This window comes from Cornus florida, unplaced genomic scaffold (assembly GCF_030987335.1).
Source record: "Cornus florida cultivar Cherokee Brave unplaced genomic scaffold, ASM3098733v1 CherokeeBrave_3.0.0_Hap2_Chr02, whole genome shotgun sequence".
NCBI lineage: Eukaryota > Viridiplantae > Streptophyta > Magnoliopsida > Cornales > Cornaceae > Cornus > Cornus florida.
The window spans coordinates 19,121,386-19,139,335 of NW_026775572.1; the positions used below are offsets into that span (position 1 = coordinate 19,121,386).

General features: G+C 37.4%; 3 protein-coding genes across 3 annotated transcripts; 2 read left to right on the plus strand and 1 right to left on the minus strand.

The window, feature by feature from the left end:
• Window positions 1-1,212: 1,212 nt before the first annotated feature.
• LOC132285900 (uncharacterized) lies at window positions 1,213-2,138 on the plus strand. The gene is made up of 2 exons (XM_059788133.1): window positions 1,213-1,480; window positions 1,791-2,138. The coding sequence occupies exons 1-2, from the start codon at window positions 1,213-1,215 to the stop codon at window positions 2,057-2,059; spliced, it is 537 nt and encodes a 178-aa protein (XP_059644116.1). The 3' UTR covers window positions 2,060-2,138.
• Window positions 2,139-6,751: 4,613 nt separating this feature from the next.
• LOC132294051 (uncharacterized) lies at window positions 6,752-9,632 on the plus strand. Its single transcript, XM_059791771.1, has 3 exons — window positions 6,752-6,977; window positions 8,529-8,975; window positions 9,080-9,632. Exons 1-3 carry the CDS (start codon window positions 6,789-6,791, stop codon window positions 9,125-9,127), a joined length of 684 nt encoding a protein of 227 aa, XP_059647754.1. The 5' UTR covers window positions 6,752-6,788; the 3' UTR covers window positions 9,128-9,632.
• Window positions 9,633-16,050: 6,418 nt separating this feature from the next.
• LOC132294052 (protein ALP1-like) lies at window positions 16,051-17,707 on the minus strand. Its single transcript, XM_059791772.1, has one exon. The coding sequence runs from the start codon at window positions 17,603-17,605 to the stop codon at window positions 16,277-16,279; it is 1,329 nt and encodes a 442-aa protein (XP_059647755.1). The 5' UTR covers window positions 17,606-17,707; the 3' UTR covers window positions 16,051-16,276.
• Between the last annotated feature and the right edge of the window lie 243 nt (window positions 17,708-17,950).

Consider the following 17,950-nt stretch of genomic DNA (forward strand, 5'->3'; position numbering starts at 1 on the left):
CCATATCATTCACAAGGAGGGCAAATTCTTTTGATTTATGACATTTACTAATTAAAACCAAAACCAAAGCAGAAATTGAAGACTTTAAGCCGGCCAGTCAATTGTTAACCCATTTTTGGATGTGCTTAATTTAGTGGAGAACTACTGACCCTTTTTCTTGATGCAAGAGAGGTGCACAAGTTAGGCATGTTAAACGGACAAGAAAAGTTAATTCAGTTTAATTTATTTAACATAAATGACTTGGGATATATAGTTTAACATGAAGTAATTACCATAATATGATCAGATGATACTTAAATTTATTTTGTCATGATCAACTCCCGTATTCTATAAAAAAATTTGATAAAATAACAATGGGATAAATAGGAGGAAAAATGTTAACAAATTATTTATGTTTCTATACCCAGAATAAAAGAAAGGAATAATAGTGGTAATCTTTTTCTCACCAGCCATATCAAGCTCATACTTTCAAAAGGGGAGATCAGAGATTTAAGTCTCCAAAAATATTGTGAAGAGAAAAGAAAAAAGAAATTATTGTTTTCTTTTGCGATTGTTAAATGCAAAACTAAAACAAAAATTCCTAATTAGTAACATTTTTATATTTTTTCTTCCAAGTCTCAATTTTAGGATGACAGCCCGAACACTGTAAAAGGGTTAGAGACTCTCTCTCTCATTCTCCATTCTATTCCTATCATTTATAATTAATTTCTGAAATAAAAAATCAGATTCTCTCTATTGCACAAATCACTTAACCAAATTTGAAGTTTCATTCAACAAAATTTTCTTACATGGATAGATACATTTTGTTGAATGATAAGTGAATAGTTGTACTGTATGATCAGTTTCCATTGATTGAGATTTTGTACATGCATCTGACCTAACCTTAAAACTGAACACTTACTATTAACAAAAGCAAATTTGTTGTTGTGTGTAAAACCAAGAAAAAAAAAAACAAAAACAAAAACAAAAAACTGAAATTGGGAAGACTCAAGTGTTGGAATTAGATGACCAAAAGCTTTTTACATCATATATATTTTCCATCACTTACCAACCCAACTTGGAAAAATGTTGACCCATCTCTCATGTCTCACATTTTCCTCTTCCTAATGTTCCTATATAAACCCACTAACCCATTCTCCCATTCTCATCAATATCATCCAATCTCAAGTATACTTCTCAAACTTCCATTTGAGCACTACTTGAGAATTGGAAATGGCCGGTTTCAGGTATGCATTAGGAGTACTCATCCTACTTGTTACTGCTTCTATGTTTGCAGTTGGCACAGCCAACAAACACATCACAAAAGGGACACAACATTGGAGCTATGGCTTCAACTACACCGACTGGGCTTCCAAACACCTGAATACTAGTGCTGATTCCAAAAGGATTGTTGTTGGTGGATCCGAAAAATGGCATTACGGCTTCAACTACTCCGATTGGGCTATCAAAAATGCCCCCTTCTACCTCAATGATACATTGGGTATGTCAGCATTATTCATTATCGTTCACGTTTGTTACAAATTACAATATCACGACTTGCCAGTTGTGTAAATACTATCCACTTTGCACTCTTCACAGTTTTCAAAACGCATTTGTGCAAAAATTAAGACGCATTCACACGTATAAGTGGAACCACCTCTCCTTTGCAAGTTAGATATAGCAGTGCAAATTAAGTTTCACTGTTTTTGAGTAGTTTGATTATTTTCCTTAGTATGATAGGATTTGCTTCTCTCAAGAAACTAAAGAATTACTAACATTTTGTGATGTTGTTTTGTTTTTGTTTGTTTTAGTATTCAAGTTTGATCCACCAAATGGTGGTCCTACTTCATTTCCTCACAGCGTTTACTTGCTACCCAACTTTTGGAGCTTCTTAAACTGCGATCTGAGAAGAGCAAAGCGGGTGGCAAGCCCGACACAAGGAGGGGGAGAGGGATTCGAGTTTGTGCTGAAGAAGTGGCAGCCCCATTACTTTGCTTGTGGTGAACGTGATGGTTTGCATTGCAAAAATGGAACCATGAAGTTCGCTGTGTTCCCATTCATTCGTCGTTGGCATGTCTGATATATGAAGAGAGCTAAAGCTTGGGAAGATGCAGTGCTGCTTGCTGATTCTTTTCGTAGTTTTCTTTCTACAAACAAATAATGAGCTAGAGTTTTAAAATTTTCTTTTTTCTTCTTTTGATAGCTAGAGAGTGAATAAAAGATCATATATATTGATGACTAGCTTGTTTGTAACCCTTCATTTACACAGCTTGACATATATCTTGTAAAGTTGTAATAGAATTTAAAGATATTCAATTTGCTTCTATTTCTGTTAAACTTAATTAATGAGAGCATAATATGGTACTTGTAGCATGAAATTTATTCCTTAAAATTGGAAATAAAAGAAACCTAATTTATATTAAAGTTTGAACAGGCACAAGCATATAAAGATGGCTTATCTTCTTTCCAACTGCAACAATCAAATTTACAAATTGTGAATGTTTGTATTAAATATTTCCTTATAACACTTTGATGAAGAGGTCATTAGTCTTCTATAGAAGAGAAAGGGCATAATGGGTTATTTAGTTGATATTTATAATTAATTTAGAAATTGTATTATATATGTTCTCATTAAGAAGCAAAAGTCATACACAAATCAACATGTTCCACGAGTTACACTAATGCTCCATTTGGTTTCTAATATGTTTGAATGAACACAAAATAAGAACTTTACATCAATCAAATTTCATTTTTTTTTCCAGGTAAATATCAAATTTCAAATTGTACAATAAAAAAATAAAAAAATAAAAAGAAATTTAAAAATGATTGCTGATTGAAAAAGAAAGTGAAATGGTAATGATCCTGCCTAAAATCATTGTACTTGGAATCTTGCATCAATATTGTGAGGACTTATTAATGAATTCTAAACGAGTTTAAAATGTGTTTTTTGATAACGAATTTAAAAGGTCGAATAGAGAGATTTTACTAATTGGTTGACTAGTACTGCCATTAAAATGGTGATCATCACATCACTTGATATATTATACAAGTTGTTTCTTACCCAACTTTATTTTTCTTCCCAGTGCTTTCAGTTCAAAGCACAGCACATTGGCTTAATTTCTTCTGCAATGATGCATAATTTTTAATTTCTTGGACTTTGAGCACATTTAAGTTACGATACACACACATTTTACTGTGTTAAATCTTACACATTCTTTTCATGGACGGCACCAACCAAAGCATATATCCACATCCTTATTTGACTAGAGACTCGGATCCTGGAACAGACCATCTTGTTCCGTCTACTTTGGGATTTCAACCTTTTTGTAACGTGCATCCCAATCCGAAGGGACATGACACATAACAGGATTTTGTTCCATTTGACTGTCCTCAAGCTTTTCAAGGGATAAGAACAAACTTGTAGCATCATTGCTGTGATAAACATGGTTTTGTTATGTGCAAAATAGACTTAAATGTGTTAGTTATGGAGAGTGACATAATTCGATAATATTTGGGAAAGAGGAAGATCAAAGTTATCGTGGATAAAGTTAAGGAAGAATATGGTAACATCTGATTTGATTGAGCGGAATGTGGACATAAAATTCGTGTAACTGGTTTCAAGTAGTTGTGATTGTTGCTATGCAAGAGATATCTCAAACTCAATTGTATAATGCTATTAAAGAGAGCTCTGGCATAAAAAGATAATGCTATTAAAGAGAGCTCCGGCATAAAAAGAGTCACGAGCTCTTCATATTTAACCAATAGATTGAGAGATGCATTAAATAATTTATTTGACTTTTCATAGATCTCAAAAAAATGTAGATCTAATGATTAAATGTGGTGAGCTAACTCATGAGTCTTCCCCTCTCTCAAGAACATTCAAGAAGGTTATCACTGTATGCTTAAACGCATGCATGTTGAGTCAATTCATGATGTCCTCAATTTGCTACCCGAAATATAAAACCCTTTATGATATGTTTGGGAACAACAAATTGGTGTCTAAAATACTCCATTCTCATCTCAAATTCAAGACCTATTTTCCATCCAAAATTCAAAATTCCATTTGAATGCTCTCAAACACAACAACATTAGATTAAACTCAACTAGGGGTGGCAATTTTTACCCAAATCCATTAAACGGCTCAAACCCGTCCACTAAAATTATATCATTTGGGTAATCAATTTAAATTAATGGATAATTAATGTGTAAAAAATGGATACCCATTATATTCATGGGTAAATAATGGGTGAAGAGCAAGGTCGACATAATAGGTTATTTAGTTGATATTTATAATTAATTTACAAATTGTATTATATATGTTCTCATTAAGAAGCAAAAGTCGTACACAAATCAATATCTTCCACACGAGTTACACTACTGCTCCATTTGGTTTCTAATATGTTTGAATGAACACAAAATAAGAACTTTACAACAATCAAATTTCATTTTTTTTAATATCAAATTTCAAATTGTACAATAAAATATCGTTGCAACAAGCAATAACCTTATTTCTAATTCGTGATAATGTTAATCTATTCGTCTGAAATTAATTACCACAATGGTTTTCCTAGGAAATTTTTAGTTTGTGTTTGAAATAATAATCCACACTCTGTTTTTTTTTTAAAAAAAAAAAAAATTAAAAATTAAAAAGTGATTGCTAATTGAAAAAGAAAGTGAAATAGTAATGATCCTGCCTAAAATCATTGTACTTGGAATCTTGCATCAATATTGTAAGAACTTAATGAATTCTAAACGAGTTTATTTTGATAATGAATTTAAAAGGTCGAATAGAGATTTTCCTAATTGGTTGACTAGTATTGCCATTTTAGGTGATCATCACATCAATTGATTGCACGTGTACTGTCATACTAGTTGTTTCTTACCCAACTTTATTTTTCCTCCCAGTTCTTTCAGTTCAAACCACAACACTTCGGCTTAATTTCTTCTGCGATGATGCATAATTTATAATTTCTTTGACTTTGAGCGACATTTAAGCTACCATACCACCCGTTTTACTGTGTTAAATCTTACAAATTCCTTTTATGGACGGCAACAACCAAAGCATATATTTACGGCCCTATTTTATTGCTGGTGACTCGATCCTCTTCAGTGAAACAATCCATCCTGTTATGTATAGTTTGGAATTCCAACCTTTTTATAAGGTGCATCACAATCTGAAGAGACATGACATGGGATAAAATTTTATTCCATTTGACCGATTTTTAAAGAGATAGGAACAAACTTGTAGCATCACTGTTGTGATAAACCTGGTTTTGTCAGGTGCAAAGTAGACTTAAATATGTTAGTTAAGGAGAGTGACATAATTCGAAAACATTTGGAAATAGGAAGATGAAAGTTAACGTGGATAAGGTTACTAAGGAAGAAATATGGTAACGTATGATTTGATTCAAGTAGTTGTGATTATTGCTATGCAAGAGATATCTCAAACTCAATTACGTGATGCTCTTAAGAGAGCTCCGGCATAAGAAGAGTCATTGAACTCTTTATATTTAACTAATTAATTGAGAGATGTATTAAATGATTATTATTATTATTATTATTATTATTTTTCTTCATAGATCTAAAAAAAAAAAAAGTAGTATCAATCTAGTGATTAAATGTGATGAGCTAACTCATGAGTCTTTTTGTGAGGAACTCTATTAAGAACATTCAAGAAGGCTCTCACTATATGCTTAACACATGCATGCCGCCGATCCATGTCCTCAATTTCCTACCTGAAATACAAAACTCTTTATTCTATATTTGGGAGCATCGAATTGGTATCTTAAATACTCCACTCTCATCCCAAATTCAAAACACCAATTCTGTTTTCGAACCAAAATTCAAAACACCAATGGAATGCTCTCAAACACAACAACATCATATTAAACTCAACCAACCCGTTTTGGCATCTTCTAATTTGACAAGGCCAGCCAGCCCAAGTTTGGGTGGGATGGTTGGGCTTAGATTAAAGACTTAATTTCGGGACTGTCAATGGTAACATATGTTGAATATAGGTTGGGCTTGGGATAGGGCTAAACCCAACCCAAATTAATAACAGGTAACTTTTTGAGTAGGGATGGGGGCGGGTTTGGAGCGGGTTTCCCTAAATCCCGCCCCGCCCCTTTTAATTTTTGTCAAGTCCATGCCCGCCCCGAGACCCGCGACGGGTTGAATTTTCATATCCAACCCCGCCCCGTTAGGAAATACTGTGCCCCCGTGCCCGCCCCACTAACAAATTTTTTTCTCCCACTTTTTGGAACTTAAACTCCTGCTATTTAAATGTGCAAAGCCTAGGAATGACACAACATAAATAAAATTATGTATTCTAACAAAAATAAAAAAATAACATGCACATAACATAATTCAAAGAACATAATAAACAAAAATAAAAATTTAATACAACCAAATCACAAGAAGTTCTAAGCTCCAACTTCCACCATAACCAAAACAAAAGCAAATTTAATACCAAGTTTACATCCCAAATTAGTATTGTACCAAGTTTACATCCCAAATTAGTATTGTAAGAGATGGGTTGGGTAAGCCACTAAAATAACTTATTAATATATATATATATATATATATTAAATATAGTTATATGCGGGGCGGGGCGGGACCCCTAGGATATGTATATTGAACCCTTACCCGCCCCGTGACCCTCGACGGGTACAAAATTTATATCCATATCCGTCCTAACGGTATAATAAGTGTTCCCATATCTGTTATTAACGGGGCGGAATGGGGCAGGGCGGTAAAAATGGACATCCCTAATTTTGAGGGAGAAGAGAGAGAAAAAAAGGAGAAGAAAGATGAGTGTGTACGGAGGAGATAGTTGGGGAAGAGAGGCACAATACAGGAAGAGAAGAGTAGATGATCTCATCGTCGATGGAATCGATGCCTCCTTATCAGCATCTTCCTACAAGAAGCTCTCTACCGGAAAATTTGCCTGCCTCGTCTGCCCACACAACCCCATCCTCGATACTCCTCTTATGCTCTCCGTAAGTAAAACCCTATTTTACCTCTCTCTAAATATATATATATATATATATATATATATATATATATATATATGCTTGTGTGTGTTTTTTCCCGCTATATGGAGTATTTGTTCTTGTAGGGCATGAATGAGGAAGCTAAAATTTGCAAGACATGTGAAATTTGAAGGGTTGGAATTTTCTTCATTTTCTTTTGTTCTGTTTTTCTAAGCAGCCAAACGGAGGTATTGCATATTATTAATTGAAACTATTTAATATTAATTTGTCTATCTTGGTTTTGGGTGGATGGATGGATGAGTTTTGCATGCACTTCAATGGGGCTAATTTGGAATTGCGAATCACTTAGCATAGGATTTAGGCATGGTTATTGTCCAATTTCAATTCTTTCGTTTCATTGTATTCAGATATTGAGTTTGACCCAATTCCCTGATTCACATTATTGAGTGAGATTGCTGATGTACATTGTAATTATTCATGTTCAAATGATGTGAGTCGTTATACATTGTAATCATCTTGAAGGGTTAAAAACAGTACCGCAGCTGGTTGTAAAGTCAGTTCTTGCTGTAATTTGAGTTTAGTGTTCTTTCTGTCCTGTTGTGAGATATGCTTTGGAAGAGACAGATCACATTGAAGTTTTTCCAATTTGGATGGACTGACGTTGAGGTTGAAACAGTGAAAAAAGAAAACTGATTCCATAGCTATTTGCGTTTTGGTATGAGCATTCTGGAAGGGGGTAAATTTTTTTCCCAAAATGCCAAGTTTCATGTGCCAAACATTTTCTTCTTATTCTTCTTTTGTTCTTTAATAAGATAAAGCACCAGAAATTGTGATTTGAGTTCTTATAGGATCAAGTTTCTGTTCGGAGAACAATAAATAGAAGGTTCTTAGCACATCAAAAGCTCAATTAGAGTCTGACGGTAAATGGATAATTTGTGCAGTATAATGATACTAAGTTAATAACCTTTAATTCTGCTTCCAAGCTTAAAAAGAAAAACCATTCTTCCAATTAGGACAACCGCATTAGCTTATATTTGTGTCACTGCATCAGCCTACCTCTACCAGACGACATGTTTTGTATTCCTGTCCTTCTCCTCATACAGAAATGGTTTACTTTCTTGATAAGATTGCTTTCAATTATTTATTTATTCTTAAATTTCAAGATTCTTCACTTGCTGGTAAAATATCTCAACAAGCCAGCACTTGGTTGTAATGGTTGCTTGAATAACTTGAGCAAACATCCAAGCATGAGTACATGCGGATAAAGTTAGTTCCCATATCGCAAGAGAGGGATAGGGAGAGGAACAATAATCAGATGCTCGTGTTATTATTTTGTGCCCTCATTTCTATAACTAAATTATTGTATCTTGGGAGTTGGGCAAGCAAGGAGTGAGGCATATATGTCTTCATTTTGTGTATTCGAATTCTATTAGTATTTATTAGGAAATCCCAATTTTAATATTTATTAGTTTGATTGTTCAGTGGATTGAGGTTTTCTGGTCCAAAGTTTCTTCTCCTAGCATTGGTTCCCTGATTGTTGAAAACCTTTTTTTGCAGATGCATATCAAAGGATCACGCCATCGCGCTGCAGAGTCCAGGGTTACAGAAAGAGAATTAGCAAGGCAGGACGAGATGAACAAGAGAATAGCCTTGTCAGACTATTCTACTTGTACCACCAAGACTAGTACACCTACCCAAAGATGTAGATCGTATAGCAAGCCCTTAATTGAACAGACACGGAAGGCTGCTTCTGAGATACTTTGCAACAAAACTTGTCCGCAAAGTTCTACAAACGGAAAGCACGATGTCAAATATAATAGTGGTCTTTCTGCCAGTGGTCCATTATCTTCTAACACCAAGGACTCTTTTCTTGCAACAGAAGTTGCTGGCAAGGCTGTTGTCCAGCAACAATCAGATTTTCGAGACCGAAGAGAGAGAGAACTCAAGTTCACAGCTGCTGGTTGGAAGCGGGATTGCCATGGGAGGTGGTTCAGAGATGAAAATGTGAATATCTTCTGTTGCCTAAAACATTTCCAAGTCATTGATACACATTGTTTGGCACTTCTGGACTATTGCCTTTATAACTCAATGGAAGTTTATTCTTGCAGGTTGAATTTGACTCTGATGAAGAAGATCCAAATGTCTGTCTTGCTTGATAAATTAAGAGGACGGGCATAAAATTTGGTGTTCATAAATGTATGATTAGATCGTGTGGTCGATGGTGTGACAGTTTGATCAAATGGCTCGCCGAGACCATGCTTGCTCAATCATTTAATGACCGCTGCAACAGAACTATATCCTCTCTGTGACATGCTTTGATGGAAAAGGTGAGCGTTAAATAATGTGGCAGTTGCTTGATGGTGGCTCATAATATGCCATCCCATGACATAACAGTTCACAGTTACGGTTGATATTTTGATGTAATTTTTGAACTGATTGACCTGAACTTGGGCATGCCCTCACTGGATATGTAATTTCAGGGTGTGTTTAGCAGCGCCTGGATCCTTTGTTGTAGGAGAAGTGCCAAGGATAGTTGCTTATAGCACGCGACTGTCCTTGGCACTTCTGCTGTTGTAGTGGTGGTGTAATTTTTCGACTCATTATTTCTGTTTTTCAACACAGTTACTTATGCTCTTCAAAACATTTATTTTGTTTTTTCAATACATTAATTTGTGTTTCAACCCATTATTGCTCATGGATGAACAAAGATTTTTTCCATTACATTAACATGTAGCCAATTTCAACAAGATTGAAACTCATATAGAATAAATAATTGTAGTAATTCATCTACTTATGTGCTCTTTGACAATTATGAGAATTAGCTAGTAGAGAAAAAGGTTTGTAGGTTTGTCCTCAGATAATGGCTACGGAAAGTCTTCTCAAACCACTGTTTTCTCTTTAACCAGCGGAATCAAACTCACATCTTCAAATGTTCCTTACCAGAATTTGTAATTTTTTATTGAGGTGCACTACAATTACTCTGGAGTGTAATCATATCAAATAATAATATGTATGCAATCTAAAGACTCGGGGTATGCATATAATTAGGATTAAGTGGAAAAACAAATAAATTGAAGACGTTGAGAAAGATCTACACCAACTGGAATCAATTAAATTTTCCTACATTTTTAGCCAATGCTGTGTTCTATGCAGGGATGAGAAGTTGCAAAATAATTTATTTATTTTTTAATTTATTTATTTTATAATAAAGATCGATTACATAAAACAAGATTACTACAATCCCTGGCCGCGAAGGCCTCAATATCAACTGGGATACAAGATAAAACGACATCAGTATTAAGATGAACTTTCGATAGCTTTGCAACTCAATGATAACTCATTGCCATCCCTCGGAACATGAAGAGAGATGCTGAAGGCAACCTTGATATCAAACACAAGGGCCTGAATCTCTGAAGTGCCAGAAGCTTTTCCAGAAACAGCAGTAATCACAATCAAAGAGTCGCATTCAAACCAACGAGATAAGCCCTGTAGACAGCTTTGATATGCAAATAAGATGTATATTCGAGCGTTTACTAACATTCTTGGTTATTAGACAATTCAAGACCTCTCAGCTGAATTGATCCCTGTAGACACATCCTTTGTTAACTTGATTTAATGGAAATTATGGAAAATAAAGAAATATATATATATATCTCGTCCCTATTAAGACAGCTCTGCCCTTTACCTGGTAGCTTCAATGTAGAGGGTGAAGAACAACTCAAAAACAATATATATATATATATATATATATATATATATATATATATATATACATATCATCTTCACTTCAACATTTGAAAGAAGCCTATGAAGCTCTCTTGACAGTCCAATCATTAACCATGTCAAGATTTAACCTGAAATTCCACAGGCCTAAATATTTTATTTAGAGAACCAACATATATACAAATCTGCATCCCCTACCCCTCGGGTCAAGTAACCAAGCCAAACAATCCCAGTTAATGCTGATTACACCCGAAGTGCTACCAACTAAGCAGGTTCATGCCAATTCACATGAAGCGTCAGAGAATCACTTGCAAGTACATCTAAACTAGATACATGCTTTCTTAGAGAAGTTTGAAGGTGCTTTTGCAGAGAGTCGGAGACTGCAGAAAACCACATCTAGATATTGCATCTCAAACCCTATAAATTCATATTGACTATTGTTCTTAATCCTTGAAAACATGAAAATTATTTTATACATCATTTTTCTAATACACTCAACCACAACTCAGACTGCTGCATTTAACATACTACAATCTTTGCATTGATGGGATTCCTTGCACACAACAAAGTTCAGCGAAAAATTCTGTCCCATAGCTTAATGGTATCTGAAATTATACGCCTTGTGGCAGAACGTCAAGATCTAAACAATGTGAGGCGACATCCGAGGTTGGCATTCATAACAGCTACCAACAATAATAGACTCACATCTTAAAAAATGTGCCTCGTCTGATAAACAAAGACACGCGGTTATTAATTGAGGTCAGATTTTTTAACATGAATTTCTTAGTAACTTCTTTAGCTTTCATACTCCACCAAGTTAACATCAATAATTTATTTGTCAAACTATAAATGGTCAATATAAAAAAGAACCATATTTTACCAAAAAAAATTAGGTTTTGATTTATTCATTGTGTGTCATACAGAATTTACTTCTCAAATACCAAACCCAAATAAAGTTGAGCTAAAATCCCTTATGATTGAGAACCAACCTAAAAAGGATAAGATCTACTGTAGATGAATCTTCTCACAAAGAGCTAAGGATCATTACAGACAAATCTCTTTTAAAATTTGTACCTAGTTCTTAAGTCTTAACAAGAAACTCAAAAACATCAATAACATGAGTGACAGCCCCCTTATTTGTGTTGTAATTTCATCTAGAATAATCTAAAATAAAACAAAAAAAACGCTTTTTATGAAGCTCAAACATGCCATCTGATACACATGCACTACTGTTTTGCTTACCCTTAATGTTCTATCTATGCAACTGTATCACAAGGGTTTAGGTTTTGGTTTCACGTACAACCATGTTTCCTGGAGTTGGATTGGCATAAACCCTTTTCTTAAAGATTAATGGAAAAGGTGTTCCCAAACTGAGAAATGTAATTATGAATCCAAGGGTTAAATGCAAAAAAAACCCCTGAATTATTGACTAATTAGCAACAAAACCCCCTGAACTACAAAAATTGCAAGAAACCCCCTGGACTATACATTTTTGTTGCAGATGACTCCATCCGGCGACTCTCCGGTTGAATCTCACCGGCAAAATGATCATGTGCCATCACGTGATACAAAATATTTAACTTTATGACCATATTGTCCTTTATAAGCATGAAAAGACTCCATTGCCCTTCTTGTGACCATTACCATCATCGCCGAAGCAATCCATCGCCACCACCATCATGGCCGAAACAATCCACTACCACCACCATCAAGCACAATCACCACCTCATCTATGGTCCCTAGCAATCCAAACGCACACATCAGCAACCTTCTCTCTCCTCTCCTTGTAGACCAATCCTCTTCAGATTGTTCATCAATGATTTCACCCGCATCGCAGACTGGGATTTTGGTAAAATTCAATCAACGGTTTCACCCTCCGATTTCAAAAAAGAATAGAAAACTAACAAATTGTAATCAAAATGGCTAAACAGAGACAATAAACAAAACAATATGGAATAACACTGGGTTTTTTCCCACAGAATTTAGAAAAATCAGTAAAGCAGCCGTCAGTCCTCCGAGCTTGTTGCCGCCGCAATTCTTCATCACAGCCGAGAGCTCCACCGGCCGAGCTCGACGGTCCATCTCCGCCGCTGTGCAGTTCATCCTCGCCGGAACAATCTATAATTTTCGACGGATTATTACAGTACCTTGTTCGCTGGAGTTTCATTAATCTGAACCTTGTCGCCACCGGTCCGCAATCACTTATCACGCCAACTCATACAGCTTTGGCTAGATTGCACGGCGGCTGGCGAGCAAGAGGGAGACTCGGTGGGCTTGTGGCGTTGCACCGGCGGGCAAGGTGGTGACGAGCCTGCAAAGGTGCAAGGCTGTGCTCGGCTCGACAAGGATGAAGATGGGCTCGGCCGTGACGAAGAAATGAGGTGGTGAGCTCGGCCATTGATGGAAAAAGATGGGATCGTACTCTGATCTTGGTGGGAATGGAAGTCAAGAATCATCCTTAGCCTTTTTGGGTTGAAAAATTAGGGGTTTTCATGGAGAGATGTGGAGGAAAAAAATTGGCCATATGAGGAAAAAGACTGTCGCGGTGTGGGGCGTGCAGTTACCGGTGCGTGTTGAAGGCATTAAATTATGTCGTCACCACCACTGTTGCAAATCGATTTATTGATGACGATTTGGTAAACCCATAACCGCCACCTGCAAGTCAAGACTGGTGGTTGTAGTGATGTTGTAATCTCTGGTACCACCCATACCAAGTGTTGATTCAAACCCAAGCGGCATGAAGGTGGGTGATGAAAGGTCAAATTTGAAGGTTTGGTGGTTCAATTTATCTTGACGGTCAGTTGACGTCTTTCTCCGATGAGATTCGATACGATTGCCGTTGCAAATTCATCTTTGTCGGCGACCACAAACCCAAAATCAATCACCCAATCACAACACCCACACTCAACCCAACCAATTTAACCACCCAATCACCAATTCGGATCAGAGAGATTTTCATGCCGGCACTGAGCTCCACCATGACCGAGGGCAAGATTGTGTCGTGGGTCAAGTGGGAGGGTGACAAGCTCTCCAACGGCGAGAGTGTAATCGTCATCGAGTCCGAGAAGACCGACATGGACGTCGAGACCTTCTAAGACAGTTACTTGGCCGCCATCATGGTCGACGAAGGTGATGTTTGTTGAGTTCCTCATGACGGCACACCACCATCATAACACTCAAATACACAATCAATACATACAGTCTCACTCATATATACACAAAATGCAAGTCAGTCATTTTCCTATCCTCTCCAAACCCTAATTTATACACAAAATCATATACATATATACACATCTATATATCTATATCTGTATACACACAACAAACATATTCCCGTCGCTCCGCAGTCGTGCGCTGCCTTCTTTGGGCTCGGGTCGATAGTGGATGAAGGTCAATTTTAAAAAATTGCGTCATTTTATTGGAAGGGCAGTTTCGTCCTCTTATTTTCCGGTGGCCTGAGTGGGCAAATTGCAACAAATTTATGGTTTAGGGGGTTTCTTGTAGTTCAGGGGGGTTAGTTGCAAAACCCCTGTAGTTCAGGGGGGTTTTTTGCATTTAACCTTGAATCCAATGAATGAAATAGAATAATCCAAATCACAAGGATTGCAACAATTTCTTTATATTCATCTTTGCCTATAGAGAAAAATTACACTTTTGAGTTATAGCCCATAAAGAGCTATGACAACCATTTCACTATACTATTGTTAGAAGAAATGCGACAATACTTAATATTTCACTAGCCCATAATGTTCTACCTGCATTAGCATGCTAGCAAATATCAATTAGCTACTGAGGAAAAAAGGAAGCAGGTTCTTTTAGTAATACATTATCAATTCTTGGCACAAAAAGAAAAAAAAAAACATAAAGCTACTCTGTTGTTTAGTTCAACAATACTTGCATGTTTTATACATGAATTAGATACTGAGGAAACATGGATCAAGGGGTGAAATGAAGGAGCATGATGATGATTGATGATGACTGAGGAAACAGAGAGGAAGGAGACTGAGGAGTCTATTAAGGAGCATCAGCAAGACATGGTCATGGGGTGAAATGAAGAATATGAAATAATCTAGGAGCAAAATGTTCCTGAACTGAGAGGATGAATCAGATATATTATCATGTTTATCATATGCCACCATTATTATCCCAAAAGGGTGGGCAGAGGACAAAAACACTACTATGATTTTAGTGTTTTATGTTACTGTAGAAATGATCAATGCTAATACAGAATTTAAAGTGAAATATTCTTTCACCCAGTACCTCTTGTGTTGGAGCCTTAGAAAGTGGTAGAACATTAGATATAAGCTCTTAAAATTATCTGTGCTCATTTATAGCACCAAAGAGATCAAATTCTTTACCAACACCAATACATAGATCCTTCAGCCATTTGAGTTATGGCGAAACAAAATTTTCTATCCATACCAAGGGACACATACATGGAACCGGGAAAACACCTAGAATAATGGTAATTAGGATGACAGACACAATAAAGTAGTTATTTGTTTGTGGCGAACCATAATTTTTTATCCATTACAAATTACCAAGGGACACATGCATGGAACCAGGAAAACACCTAGAATAGCGCTATTTAGGATGATAGAAAAAATAAACTAGTTATTTGTACCACAGGATACATCCCTTCCCCTGCAATTCTCCATCAGGAATGTAAAGCAAAGTGATAAATCACCTATTAATGCAGAGCTATCTACTTAAGATATAATTCTTACTTGAATTAAAGTTTAGGAATTACTATCATTTGATCTCTTCCAGCAGATCTCCAGATAAGGCCACAGAAATTTAAGCTAAAAGAAAAAATAAAAAAGGGCAGCCAGCGGCGAAGAAACTTCTACCCACAAAAACCTTACAATTGTAAGATATACGCTTAAGTTTGCATGTGTTATGTAATATATAAGAAAGTGAAATCTGTAAAATACCGTCACTCTTCAAACTCAGGTTCAAGCAAATTATGATTATCCTATATATACCAACCCACCCTAAATTAACTCCAACATTGAGAAAGAGATCACAAGTATTAACCCATTTCCATTGAGTTCATAAACAAGATCGAATTGGCCTGAGACCCACCTTAGAAAGAATTGAAGTTCATAAGTAATGCTTCAATAGAGAAGTAACAAGAAAAAGAAGACTAAAGCTAATCAGAGAAGTGCATATATAAAATGATTTTACAATGTAAAGCAAGATTTTTCTCAACCAAACTCTACTCTGTAAGCTACCTCATTAAGTAAAAAAGCTCAGCATCATGCCTAAGAAATACTCCTGAGGAATGCTACAAAGTCACTTTTTTAATGTGCACAATTGCTCAAATTATGAATTCTGTTCAAAGTAGACATTCATATATCGTGACAGAGTTTAGAGCTAAATTTAAATCATAAGAAATGTTTTAGACAGAATATGGATGAGCAATACCACTTTCTTTAATTAAAGACTATCTCGTCTTTGACATTAGACCAAAGTTAGCTTGTCTCATAAACTACAGGAGAAATGGGATTAAAAGACTAGGAAAAAGTACATTCTTACAGAAAACCAAGTGTCTGAAAGTCCTTCCCTACTCGGAGCCTCTTTCATCTTGATGAAAGACGTTGGTATAAATCATCAGCCAACGCCTGCCTCAAATTTTCTCCAAAATAGTAATAGTCCTTCTCACTCTCAAGCGCCCTTGCCGGAGAGCCACTCTCCTCCGGCTCCTTCCAAAGCTCTGGCTCAGGCTCCCTCGCAATCTGACACAAATTATGCAAAACACAACACGCCACAATGGTCTGCGGTGCATGGTTGAGACCCACATTCAAGTCCTGAAGAATCTTCCACCTTCCCTTAAGCAACCCAATGGCTTCTTCCACCACCTGCCGCCCCTTCATCAACGCGGCATCAAATGACTTCTGAGGAGGCGTGCCAGCACCATTCCAAGCGAAAGGAGTAAGCAAAAACGACAGCAAAGGGTAACACCAATCCCCAACTATGTAAGGCCTCACAGGGTGACCCCTCATATTGATAACCTTATCCCAAACAATGTCCTCAGATATAAGCCGATTATACAACAGACTATCCCTGAAATGGGTAGCATCATCAAACCCTCCCGGCGCTTTAACACAGACGTCCCAGAAAATCTTCTTGTGATCCGCAACCACCTGAAGAAGAACCGCCGGATACCCATTTCGGCATTGGTAGGACGCGGCGGAATTGAGGTCGGAGGGGAGACGGCGGAGCTTGACCGGTGTGGTGTCGATGGCACCACAGATGTTGGGGAGGGAGGTGAGCTCTTGGAAGGCGTGAGTGGTGTCGTGGAGGCGGCGGCGGCTGACGGGGATCTTGATGAATTCGGGGTAGAGTTTGGTGGCGAGGAGACGGGTGACCATGTTGGTGATCTTGGAGATGAGGTAGGGTTCGAGGGAGTAACGGGAAGCTAGGGTTTTGGCGGAGTGGCCGTGGGTGAGGCGAGAGAGGACCATAGCGATAGCGTAATCGGAGGGAAGAGAGAGGTTGGATTGGGCGATGTAGGGTTTGAGCTTGTCAACGACGGTAGTGAAGACGGGATAAGAGAGGCCAAAGGAGGATCGCCACTGGGCGTCGCGGAGTGGGGCTTCCATGGCCCAAATGCGTTCGGTGGAGAGGGCGCGGAAGGCGGAGACGGAGAATTCGGAGGCGGGAGGGGAGGAGGGGGCGGTGGTGGAGGGGGAGGAGGAAGAGCTGGGTCGGGTGGAGGCGATGTAGGAGAGAACGGAGGCGATTGTGAAGAACAAGAGAGGGGCGGCGGAGGTGGAGATGAGGAGGGAGGTTGGGGAAGTGGCGGATGAGGTGGAGGTCGTGGTGTCGGAGAGGAGAGAGGAGGTTGGGTCCAGGTTGTTCTGGAGGTGGAGAAGACTTGAAAGCATTACCAAAAACGACTGATCCATCACTTTTCTCTCTCTTCAACTACACACTCACTTTCTCTCTGTAAAACCCCCTTCCTGAAGAAGCCTGATCCCTCATTGTGTCGATTTTGGTTGCAGAGAGAGATGAAAAGGGAGAAGAAAGGAACGACATCGTTTGTGTTTCTCAAAACGAAAAGGAAATACCCAATAATGTATGGACACGTCATCTATTTGATGCCTACTAACTTTATGTTATAGAATATTCATGAAATACTACTACCGTTAAAATTATGTGATTTCGATTGACGATCGCGATCATTACTCGTATTTTTTCTTTGGGTGCGCTGGTTGGTTTACACGGGTCAAACATTGCCACGCCTCTCTCAA

Bases quoted from the DNA above. Each gene is read 5' to 3' on its own strand.
- LOC132285900 (XM_059788133.1), top strand. From the start codon at position 1,213: ATGGCCGGTTTCAGGTATGCATTAGGAGTACTCATCCTACTTGTTACT. The intron at 1,481-1,790 runs GTATGTCAGCAT...TGTTTGTTTTAG, and splicing joins CTACCTCAATGATACATTGG to TATTCAAGTTTGATCCACCA.
- LOC132294051 (XM_059791771.1), top strand. From the start codon at position 6,789: ATGAGTGTGTACGGAGGAGATAGTTGGGGAAGAGAGGCACAATACAGG. The intron at 6,978-8,528 runs GTAAGTAAAACC...CTTTTTTTGCAG, and splicing joins ATACTCCTCTTATGCTCTCC to ATGCATATCAAAGGATCACG. The intron at 8,976-9,079 runs GTGAATATCTTC...TTATTCTTGCAG, and splicing joins GGTGGTTCAGAGATGAAAAT to GTTGAATTTGACTCTGATGA.
- LOC132294052 (XM_059791772.1), bottom strand. From the start codon at position 17,605: ATGGATCAGTCGTTTTTGGTAATGCTTTCAAGTCTTCTCCACCTCCAG.